Genomic DNA, 12,214 nt, shown 5'->3' with positions numbered 1-12,214 from the left:
GACGACTTGGTAAAATGCAACTTCACACCAACAATAACAAATTCTCTCCTTCTTAGCAAACCGCACCGTACGTAACATTCAGGCCACTGCTTCTCCTGTTTAGTCAGAACTGATGTCACTTTTACCAGTTAAAACAATCACAGGCCACATCAACTGTTGCTAGTTGGCATAAATTGTGTGAGTAACTCAAAAACAGACCAAAATTACACCTAGCTGTTTGTGTGCTCTCCGAATGGTGGTGTCTGTCCTCAGCCAAAGATTATTTGTGAAGAAAGAAATTTCACTCTGTAACACCACTGTGGATTGAGTTTATCTGTAGTTCCAACAAATCTAACACAGTGAGACATCTTCTCTCCTACATCACTTGACATCATTTTCAGAAAAAGCAAGGTTAAAGTTTTTATTCATGTCGTGTCAGTAGTTTAAACTGGTCACTGTAATAATTCTGAGCTTGGACCTTTAGAATCTGGTGTGCCAGATTTCAATGTGCCAGTATATATTGCCAACCCTGCATGTATTCTTCTACAGTGTGTTTTATTCTTACTTCTCTGTACTAAGCATCTTTGGCATGAATATATTTTCCAGGATGAATTAAAGTGAATCTGATCTCATTTTAAAGTGTAGTTGAGTGTACAGTCATTTAAATGAATTTAAATAATAATTAAATAGAAAATAAAGCAAGACAGTGTGGGTGTGCTTACAAGATCTGAGGTTTATTGAAATCCAATGAGTCAGCTGTGACAGGGGGTTTTGGTGCAGCAGTGTTTGGGTGAGCTGCTGCAGTTTGATTTATCATATGAACGTGGAGGTAAGCAGCTGCAAGTGCATGACATGGACAGTCAGTCCACAGTAATGGTTTTATTATGGAGGTCAGCGCTCAGTGAATCATGTAGCTGCAGAGCTCCAGAGCCACGGTTATCTGATCTGAACTCAGTTTGCACACAGATCTAATGAACTCTGTGTAACTGATGTGAAACTCAACAGGTAATACTTGGTCTCTTATTTCTGCAGCTAAATTATTCTTATTTCAAAGAAACATTTCTTTATATGTCATGACACAGAAAGTATTCAGCATCATTACATTTTAGTGACATAATAATCCCACGAACATCTACATGTGGTACTTTTTAGTTGTTTCTGTTATTTATGATCCGAAATTCCAAACATTCTCCGTTTCTGCTATCTCAAATGTGAGTATTTGCTGCATCTCATAAGCACACGTGGACAGAGTTTGTGTAATAACTCCTAATGCCAGAAGGGGGAGACAAGAAGGAAGGTTTAACTGTTTAATTAAAGAATCGAAGTAGACTGAACAAAAATAACACCTGGGTAATAGTTATTAGAGACACAACTCTTTCTTAAGACAAAGTGATGATGAAAATAAAAGAATTTGCAGCTTTGTGACACAGCTCACAGAGGAAAAGAAGATGCTTTAAAATCCTCCTACTTCTCAGAGTTGTAACTCAAAATTCAAATCTTAGCACAATGTCTTGAAATGTTGAAGTTTTCAGATAGATTCATTGTGGTCATCATTGTAAACAAATATTCATACATGCACTTGGAAAGGACAGAGAAGAGGAGCCTCTTTTTAACTGCAGACCTGCATGAAAATCAATGTAGTTCTCTTCACAGTCACAGTAATCTGGTTATCTGTAAATGCTACTGTGCAAACAGAAACCACCAACAGTTAATCTGGCATACTTCTAACGGCTAAAACTAAACCTTACCATAAAATGCAATAATGGGAACACAAACACACAATTCAAAAGCCAGATGACCGTCCGGGTTCAACTCACCTGTGTTTTGCACAGACTCAATTTTCTATTTTTGCATGAATATGAGGATTAAACCATAAAGGTCACATCGCTGAACCAAAAATACCCATGTGAGCAACAGGAGCTTAACATCTTCCCGTTCTAAAATCTCATCAGAGATTTCCGCTCACTCTCACAAACCAATTAACTGAAACTCATTAGCCAACTTGTTTGAGTGCGCTTCACAAACTGATCCTGAGCTGAAAGCAGCTGCAGCAGATTTGATTCCAGCTGGTCCACAATCTGATCAGCGGCTCTGACGAAACGCGCATCCATCACCAACGCGGCTCCACCCCTCTGATAAAGTTAAAATACGCTCCCACACAAACAGATAAGATAATCCGAGCTCTCCCTCTGGGCAAAAACTCACTCACTTAATTGTCTTGTGAATGAAGCTGATTTCTAAAACTCTTCCTTAATAGAGCGGGAGCAGAGAAGGAACACTTCTTTGCTATGATCTTATTACCAAGGTGCTGCTATACCGTCTTTACAGTCAAGTCTGGCGTCATAGATGAGATGACTATTTTGAAAACTGAAATGTTAACTTAAGGAGTGCTGGATTTATCTCTGTTATGTCAAGTTTGTGTAGATTTCCGGAGTTAGTGGCACAAGATATTTACGTCTCCCACTCAGTATTAACCAGGAATTTCTTTCTCCAAAAACAGGTAATATTAATGTTACTGATTACAGTATTTAAAAAAACAAAACACTAAAGGCATCATTGTTTTCACCAAAGTCTTTGACTTGATCAGGCTAAAGTTTTTTGTTTTTTTTTTCATCCAGGACCTCACCATCTAATCACCACTGCAGGATTTTGTCAGCTTCTGATTTTCTGAACTTATCTGTGCAAGACCCGGGTTTATTTCAAGACAAAGTCAATAAATATGTTTTCTTCACGGTTTGACTGAAGGAACCTTTTGTTCAGCAGTGGATAAGTTTCTTACACTTAAAAATGTTGTCATTTTCTCTGTTTAACTTTTTCCTGTTAATTAGACAAACACGGATCAATTTACCCACTGATTGCAGAGGAAACTACACCATTTAACCCATTTTTTCATACATTCAGTAAAATAGGTCTTTACTGGCAAATTGTGTCAAAATGACTGAAAATAATGTTTAATTTTGAAGTAAAGAACAAAACATGAAACAAAAAAAATTAAGTTCTATTAAATTAAAATGTTTGTACTGAACTTAAGGTTGCTACTTTCAATCTATTGGTAAATTGACTAAACGGATTTCAACAGATTCATTTTTTAATTACATTTACTAAGCAAAGTCAACTAGTCCAGGTTCCCAGTGAATAGAATCTAGTTGTAATTTGTAATGTAGCATGTAATAAGGATTGACACATCTGACCTGATTGATTTGTTGTTTGTGTCAACTTTACAGTAGTAAAATCAGACTAAATGGTCAAATAACCCATACGTTAGGTCACCACAACTCCATCATTGCAAGTGCATGAATACGGCACACATTTCTTCACGTGTGCCGATATAAATACAACAAAGTCGTGCACGTTGAGAATTCACAAAGGGTTGTGTTTAAAATACTGCTTCCACTTCGAAAATTATATTAAACGGTAATGCAAAGCTTTCACAAAGAGGCTCCTTTAAATATGCTACATAAATTAATGTATGTAATTGTGACTGTTTATGTGGTCTTCTCCATTTTAATACTAAACCTGGTTTCCCTGCATAAAACACAGTGGATTTGAAGGTGGAATTTATTCAATTCGTAAAACAATTCTGAAGTGAAAGCTTCGGGTTAGGATTAAATGACAGTTTCACTATTGATCAAACTTGTCTTAAAACAACAGCCAGGTGTCCCTATGAGTACTGACACAGGTTTGGCTCGCTGGAATTGTTCTTCCCGATGGGGGATAAAATCCTCAGTCCTTATCTAGTCTATATCTTCTAGATTTATGTGTAAGGAGAAGTTTCCCTCTTTGAGTTTCCTTGAAGATGTGCAGTGGAGGGTTGATGACAAAACAGAGAAGATTCGGCACTAAAAAGACAAAAAAAAAAAAACTTTGGAGGAGATCGAGTTGATTTCAGACATTTCTCACATGGAGCCTTGTGTGAGCTTCAGTTAAACATTTGCATAGAGCGAAGGCTGTAGATTCGGTCCCTTATCACTTACACTGAAAGCGCATTAGGAGAGGATCATTTAATGGCTGCTATAAACTGCAGGAATAATTACAGCCAGCTAAACCTGCTTCAGTGCTCATATGGGCACCAGATTCTTCTTGTAAAACATCCATCCTTCAAAAAAAAAAAGCTTCATATTTTATCTGTCACCTCGGAAAACAAAATCAAAATGTTGGGTATTTTTTGTAATCGAACCTTTAAGTCAAGTAACAGAAGCTGAAACTGAGCATCCTGGCACAAACAGAGATTTGAAATTAATGAAAACCAGCAACTAACGCACAACACAATAACACTGCAACACCGCCACCTTGTGATGAGAGCAGAGCAGCTTCATGAGACTGATCTAGCAGCCTTTAAAAAATCTAAATCAATTAAATCTAAAAATTAAACACAGAAAACTCAAATACTGAGAATTTTTGATTGTGCTGATCAAGCTACAGGTCATTAATGTCATAACACGCAACCAGAAATGAAATGATATCAGCCATCGTATAATGTACTCCTCTGAATCTAGTTGTTTATTTATTCCCGCTCATGTGTGCTCACCTGAGGCAGACGCAAAGCATCCTGGGATGTGGGGAGACCAGATGGTGCTGTAGATGACCCCTTCATGACCTCTGAGTGTCGTCAGTGATCGGCTGAGAGCAGGATCCCACTGAAGGGAAAAAAACAAAATCACGACACTGTTAGCAGACAGAAAAGAAACAGAAATGACAAAACAGAAGAAAAAACAAATCTCACCACTTTAGCAGTTTGATCCCACGATCCAGAGACGATGAGGTTCTCTCCTCTGGTCTGACTCCAGTCCACAGCGTACACCTTCACACACGGTTGACAGTAAACACACCATCCCCAGCACAGAAACAAACAAGTGCATGAGCGTGTGTGTTACCTCCTGTGTGTGTTCTTTGGCCACCCTTAGTGGAGCGCTGTGATTGTTTGTGTCCCACAGCTGCAGGCTGCCGTCTCCTCCACCCGCCACCAGGACATGTTCATTAGCTTCGCTCCACGCCACATCGAACAGACCGTCGCTCCACTCCCAGCTGACACAAACACACACCTGTGTCACTGCATTCACTCACAAACACAGGAACACTTAAAAATAATCACATAAAGAATGCTGCAGCTACACCAGTGACAGGAAAAAAAGGTGGCCCTGGGGCCACCTTTTTTGCAGCAAAGATTTCTGGCCTTTTTTTTGATGATTTAATTTTTGTTAAAAATTATTTTACATTGACTAGCAACTGTATTTGCTCAGATCTGTTTTGCTTGTAATTTGTTTTTTATTGATTTAATTAAAAAAAAAAAATCAGGCTCTCTCACAAAAGCTACAAATGTGCAAATCAAAATGTTTACTTAAAAGCATAACCCAAAAGAAAAGGAAACCGATTACAATTAAAAAACAACATTTTGAAATACACACAATGTAAGCTGTCAGAGAGAGACAAAGTAATGAAGACAGAACAAGAGGAAAAAAATTTACCTTCTCACCAAAGCAACTCCAGTCTCTGTCTCATCCAGGACCAACAGTGTGCCACAACCTACAAACCCAAACCCAATGTTTATGTATTTTATCATTTTCTCCAAAAATATTTCACAGACACGTGATAAATGAGGTTTTGTGCTGAAAACAATTTCAGTGCTCCTTGTCCTACATTTTTTAATGCAGCTTTCAGACTAAACAAAATTTTGTCTAAAAAAATGCTCAGTCAGATGATTACAACCAAGACATAACAGACTTTACATTGTCCACCACCAATCACAGCTGCCATCATCCAAGACCTCTGTAATGTAATGCAAGCTTTAAGAAAAAAAAAAAAAATCGCCAAAATTACACCATTAATCAGAACAAGAAACTTAAAATTAATAATCTCATCAGATTTCAAATTATCAGCAGCCTTTGAGCTAACTATGTGCTATGTGTAGTGCTGTGTGGAAAATTAACTGCATTTAAGCTTAAAATTGTGGCATTTCATTGAAATCATGTTATTCAACATGCCTCACCTAAAAATTTGCCAAAGCAAACCTTTTTATCGGGTTCCATAAAAAACAAACAATTCTGCATCTAATGACAAAAATTCAAGGATTTCAGCTGAAATGCAGGCTGTGCTTTCACAGAACAGATCAGAGACAGAAGTATAGAAACAAACTGGAGAGACTTCAACAATAAAACAAATGTAGAATGGTTAATAAATGGCACAGAGGACAAGAAGCCAGCAAGTTAGTGGCAGATACATTCAGAATGGTGAAATATTGTTCTAGAGTTGATGTGCAAAGTAGTGTGAAAATGCTGTAATGCTTGTAAAGGCTGTAAAAATTTTTGTAAAATATCTGCTATTGGTAACACAAAAATGTTGCACATGTTGATTGCATTTTTTTTCCTAAAAGAAGTAATCGAAGACACATGACTTTCTTTTTTATTTATGGCATCAATACTGTGTGATACTGCACAGAGCACATGTTTGAGTTCTCTGTATGTCTAGTTAGGGTTGTGATGTTTCAGTAGAGGGGCAGGAATTTATACTGCAGTGAAAAATGAGCCCAGAGTGAATAAAAAAGTAACAAGAGCAAAGACGTCCAGAAACTGCCTGAGAATCAAAGAGTTAACCAGTTAACTGACTTGTTTACCTTAAATCAGTATAAGTAATGAAACTGATCTGTAGTGTTTGGGGAGTCAGCAGAGACCTTCTCGTTTAATCCATCTGTGTCTATACAGAAGCATCTGTTATGGCCTGTGGTGGCCATGTGTGTTGGGAGATGGACTTTGTACAGTTTCTATGTCTGCATGGCTTGTGGGGAGGTAATTGATTACACCTGGCCGAAGTCTGAGCACCAGATTACACCCGGAACTCATGAGGAGCAATTAGCTTAGAGCTCCAGACCTCCTCCCAGCCCTGATCCTCCCCGCCTCCCGACCAACTGGATTGATCCACCACCACGACTCCTCCTCTTATAAGACCCCAGCAATCACCACACACCTGTATATATCTACAGCCAGGACGCGGCTCCAGTTAGCAGTCTGCCAATTTACTGAAGAAGCTGTTTAGTATTTTGAATCTCCGTGTACTGTGTGTACAATGTCTGTGTTTAGAGGCACCAGTTTTGTTTAGTTCGTTCTGTGCAATGTTGTATTAGTTCCTGTTACTTGTGGTGGGTGTTGCTTCTGTGTTTGAAGTTTGGCTAGGGAGTTTAGTTACTTTGCTTGTGTTTCAATAGTTTTGCAAACTCTGTTAGCTTTCATTTTGTTATATTCTGTTCTTTGATTTGCCAACATCCACCGGTCTTGTGTTTCTTGTTTGACCACTTTTATGTTCACTTTGCCACTGAGCAATAAATTCCTTTACCTGAACCAATAACATTCTGGTTATCTTGCTGCATCCAGCTGACCCTAGAGGTTGGATCGTAACACATCAGAACATTTGGTGTCGAGAACATTCTACACTGTACATCAGACGTGTGATCACTGTACTGTACTGACCAGCTATTCCATAGTACTGGGAGGCAGCGCAGGCCACTCTGTTGGGGATGAACGGAGACACTTCCACAGCGTAACCGTGACGGGCCGGACTGCGAAACACCTTCGCCATCGTCAGCAGCTAACTGCAGCCCTGCTGGGCCACCAGCTGAGGAGAACAAATGATTATGTTAGAAAAGAGGGTGAAAAAAATCTTGGCGCTTTTCTTCCAGTGAAATTGACTGTGAAGCAAATTTATTTCTTCGAGGCATTCGAGTAATAAAGTCACAGGGAACCGTTTCACACAGATAAATCACTAGCTATACTTTATAATTCTACGGCTGTGCTGTGTGGGCTGAGAATGACACTGGAGAGAGTTGCTACAAAACCTTAAGATTAAATGTTTGATGATATTAAATCACATTTTCTTCAAAAATACAGTTTTTTTCATTAATATAGAGCTCCATTTGCTGCTTTCCAAGGCATTTTAAAAAGGAACTCCTGAATGCACCACTAGTACTTAGTTATCACAATGAATAAGAAGATTTCTACTTGTAAAGTTGCCACAAGAGGCTTTTTGTAACAAAACTAAACGCAAGAGAATGCAGGAAGGATTGTGCCTTCAGTGACCAAAACATGACAATATTTAAGTTAGACTTTAGTTTTCTAACCATTCCGTGCTAATTTAATAGAGATTTGACATGTCTTAATCTGGCCTGATGTGATTTGATTGGGATAAAAGCAGTGAAATAATCTCCTCTTGTTGTGTTTTCACAAACGATAAGTATTTTGCAAATCTTTTCTTGGAAATTTGACAAGTTAAGGTGTAGTAGTTTTCAGTTTGGAACTGATCTGATGCAATTTACAGTTGAATAAAAAGTGAAATGGCCTCTACTTCTGTTTTTACAAATAAAGTTAAAGCTTCACAAATCTGAATCTGCTTTTAATAGTTTCTAACCTCTCCCTGGTAATACAGTCCAGGTTTGAATAGTCTAAGTATAGTGATTTTTGTGTTGGAAAAAGACAAAACAAATGTTTCACAAATCTAAAATTACTTTGATTTAGTTCTGGCAGTGTGGATTCTTAAAATGCAGTGAATTCACCACGTTTTCACAAATAAAATAAAGGTTAATGTCTTTAAAATAGACTTTTTTTCTCAATTAATGTAGTGCAGATTTAGCAGGTCTAAAGCTGTGAAATCATCATCCTTATGCATTTTTACAAACACAATAAAGGTACTATGAATATGAAACTGTATTTTAAGGAGCCTTTACACTTTTTCTGTTGATCTGGTTCAGGTTTATTCAGTCTAAGTGGAATGGTTTCTGGTCTAAACATGATGTAGTCTGAGTGTGACAAAAGTGAAGTCATCCTTTTTTGTCTTTTCACAAATACAAGGTTTAAAAGGGGGTCTGCTTTTCTGGGGCAATGTAGCCCTGAACCAACAAATGTGAGTATGTTGGTTTTTGATCTGAACTCGGTCTGACATGGTCTGTCACAAGATTAACATTATTTGGGAAAATATCTAATTGCAATTTTTCTGGTGGATATTACCATTTAAATGTGTTATAGAATTTTTAAAAGACAAGCTTTAGTCCAACACTCATTGTGTATTAACAGGCAGACACACTCAGATTTTTATCCCTGCTTGGGTCATTGTCATTGACTTGTAACGTATTATTACAATTTTGCAATACTGTAATGCACTCTTGAAAACGTTATTTAAATTGTTGTGTGTCTGCAGCCTGTTGCCATGTGCTGTTTCCTGTTGTGACAAGGGTACTCTTGGAACAGAGATGCCTAATCACAAGGTGATAAATATAGGTAAAATTTAAAATAACAATATTGAAGACGTGATGGGATGGACTATTACCATATGGCAGACCATCAAAAATGTGACGGTCACACAAGGAGGACAGCATGAATTTGTAAAACCATTAACATGACATGACTCCTGGGTCAGACAAGCTGCATAATGTGTATCCTCAAGTACAGCCTTTGTGATTTGTCAACTGCATTGTTTCCATTTATAGTAGGCTGATCGTTTAGCTACAGTCTGCAGAAAACAAATATTTTCTTTATGTTCTCTTTTTACAAATGGAATGAAAAGTTCATAAACCTGAAACTATTTTAAGTGGTCTTTACACCTTCACTGATATTCTATTCCAGGTCTAGGTGTTGTGGTTTTTGAGCTGGATTTGGTCTGGTGAAGTCAGGGCTGCCTTTTTTTACGTGTCTTTTCACAAATGCAAACAAATTCTCACAACAATATAGAAGACTGTTGCTCGGTCCTGTCATTTACGTTCAATTAAATGTTTTTAAAGTACAACATTTCTCTTCATATGGCTCTAAATGTGCTGAATACTGGACATGCAAGTTCTCAACATTCACACAGGAAGCTTTATATATTAATTTACCGACAAATCTATGAGTCTTAAACATATTTGAAAGTTACAATGGTGGCTAAACTATTATTTAAATAAATGTATAACTCAGAAAACGACCAAATGAGCACAGTAGCAGAGCAAAACCAAAAAAAAAAAAAAAACTCGGTAATACTGTCTTATCGCTTTACTCACAGATAAAATACGACCAGTTTGATATTTCAGCGTCACGTCGAGGCGTTAAAAGAGAAAGAAAACGTTTCATAAATCCACAAAACACGATATTTCTTCTTCTCTCCTGCTCATGCTGTTTTCTGAGCTTGCTGATACTTCACAACTGGACCCGCTTCCGTGTTTTGGTCAGCTGACTCAGGAACCCGGATGTAACTGGTTTTAGTTGTGATCTCATAAGAGGGCGCCAGATGGCGACGTTTCTCCGAAATATAACCCACACCTGACCTGCTCAGGTAAGGAAAAAGTGCATTTTTGTGAGTCTACAGTAGGTACAGTTATAGAATATTTTCTCAGATGTGCCTAAAGATGAATCACATTAAACTGCATTTTGCCAAATTATTAGTTTAGCATTATATTTATAAAGAATGGGGGGGGGGGGGGGGAATGCCTTTCAAATTTAATTGTCAGTAAAAACAGCATGTTCAGTTCAACTGCTCTGCATGTTCTATGTTTTATATTTTAATTAGTTATTCATTCCCAATAGAAACTCCTGACTTGCTTTATGGCTCTATACAACTTAACAGGTTCAAGAGTGGCCAAACTTTTGTACACTTTGTCAACAGGAGCCAGTTGAAGGCTGCAGTGATTTTAGTGACACTACAATGTATAAGAGTGAAGTTATTGAATATTTGTCTCTCTTTGCTGTTGCAGTGGTTTTGCAATTTGCAGACGGTTCCTGTTCACTCCATAGACACCAATGTTATTTGTGCAGCTTGAAAGACAGCTACTTTTGATAAAACTGGGCTTGTAGCACTTTGTCTGCCTTACAACGATGGGAGAGAGACATCCTTTATGTTTGGACAAGCTATTTGTAACGACTCATTGATGCTGGAAGTCCGAATCTGTGAATATCTTTCAACTTTACTGAACTTGGGGCCACTACCACCTAAGGAGTGATATATTTAATTTTGAAAAAAACATTTAGCCATACTGAAAGCTTTAAGTGCTTTATTAACATGGAACTAACCATTTTGTATTGTTTTATGATCACAGGTTCTGTCTGAAAAGAAGTGGCCTCATTTTAAACAGTGAAACCATACTAATAAAATGTAATGACCAACCAGTGAGTAATACTGGATTCTGCAAAAACATAAACAACTGGATGCAGAGAACTGTACAAAGAAATTCTCTACAGACTTTTTTTCATCTAAATCTAAATCTTATCTTCACACAATTAATGTATTAACTTATATATGTGTGTATGCATGTATTTATTGATTTATTTAGTACAGTCTTCCCCACTCATGTCTGTAATTTTCTAAATGTGTTTGTTTCTTTGGACGTGGTGGAGTTCTGGGTGTAGACATTTTTAAACGCGTGGGAGCAGCAGCATCTGTAACCAAGAAACCAGAGACAGAACCATAGGACCGGGCAGGACTGGACACACAGAGACGTCTATCAGCTGGACCTCACATCGGGTCCTCACTACATAGTTCCTATGGAGATGAAATTGGCTGCCCTTAATATTTCCTGTGTTTTGGTTTGTTCATTGCACAGTTCTGATGAGTGTGTGACAGACGTGTATGCAACATTTATGAAAACACGGATCAACAATTAATTGTCAAATAAAGGACGATTCCATATTTTAAGGGACTGGTTGCAACTCTAACTCTCACAGCCATTCCATCTTAAAAAGAACCGCATTTCTTTTTTGCTTTGGCTTGGTGAGGGGATGTGCCACTGCCAGTTCGTTTTGCCATTATTATAAAGGGTCAACATAAGCAGCACTCAGCATCATTAGCGGCCTTCACTCCACATCAGCCACACCGCTCTGCTAGCTAGAACAATGGTGGCTGCACAGAAGGACGCCTGTAAATGACGTTGATTAGCTGCAAAAATACGGATGTGAATCACATCATTGGCTGCAGCAGCCAGTCACCGATCACTCACTGACTCACACTGAAAAATAGCACAGGATGAATTATGTGTTTATTTTATTTTCAATTCAGGCTGGATTTTTTTTGTGCGCAGCGCAGATTTTCTGTGCGCGGAGACCGTGTCAGCAGTGCGCAGCTTAGAGGGAAAAGTGGTCACATCTGAAGAACTACATTGAAACTGTCGGAGGTCTCCAGCTTTCTGTGTGGTCTCCATGGAAACCAGACTCCAACCAGCTGAGCAGATCAGCCAATGACAGACGGGGGGCTGCGCAGTCGTATTTCCATGCGGCCTGTATAAGAAGAG

At 38.2% G+C, this 12,214-nt stretch overlaps 1 protein-coding gene across 1 annotated transcript in view; it reads right to left on the bottom strand.

Annotated features, from left to right (window-relative positions):
* pex7 (peroxisomal biogenesis factor 7) overlaps window positions 1-10,141 on the bottom strand; it is a 76,918-nt gene extending 66,777 nt beyond the window's left edge. The window contains exons 1-6 of the mRNA XM_035950635.2: window positions 9,995-10,141; window positions 7,440-7,584; window positions 5,445-5,502; window positions 4,854-5,004; window positions 4,703-4,780; window positions 4,508-4,616 (exon numbers count right to left, since the gene is read on the bottom strand). Of these exons, the coding sequence (XP_035806528.2) occupies window positions 4,508-4,616; window positions 4,703-4,780; window positions 4,854-5,004; window positions 5,445-5,502; window positions 7,440-7,548 (505 nt within the window). The 5' untranslated portion in view covers window positions 7,549-7,584; window positions 9,995-10,141. The remainder of the gene's footprint in view (window positions 1-4,507; window positions 4,617-4,702; window positions 4,781-4,853; window positions 5,005-5,444; window positions 5,503-7,439; window positions 7,585-9,994) is intronic.
* Window positions 10,142-12,214: the final 2,073 nt, after the last annotated feature.

The sequence above is a fragment of the Amphiprion ocellaris genome, chromosome 12, assembly GCF_022539595.1.
Source record: "Amphiprion ocellaris isolate individual 3 ecotype Okinawa chromosome 12, ASM2253959v1, whole genome shotgun sequence".
Lineage (NCBI taxonomy): Eukaryota > Metazoa > Chordata > Actinopteri > Pomacentridae > Amphiprion > Amphiprion ocellaris.
The sequence above is the reverse complement of the archived record's forward strand: the minus strand, read 5'-3'. Positions and strand labels throughout refer to the sequence as shown.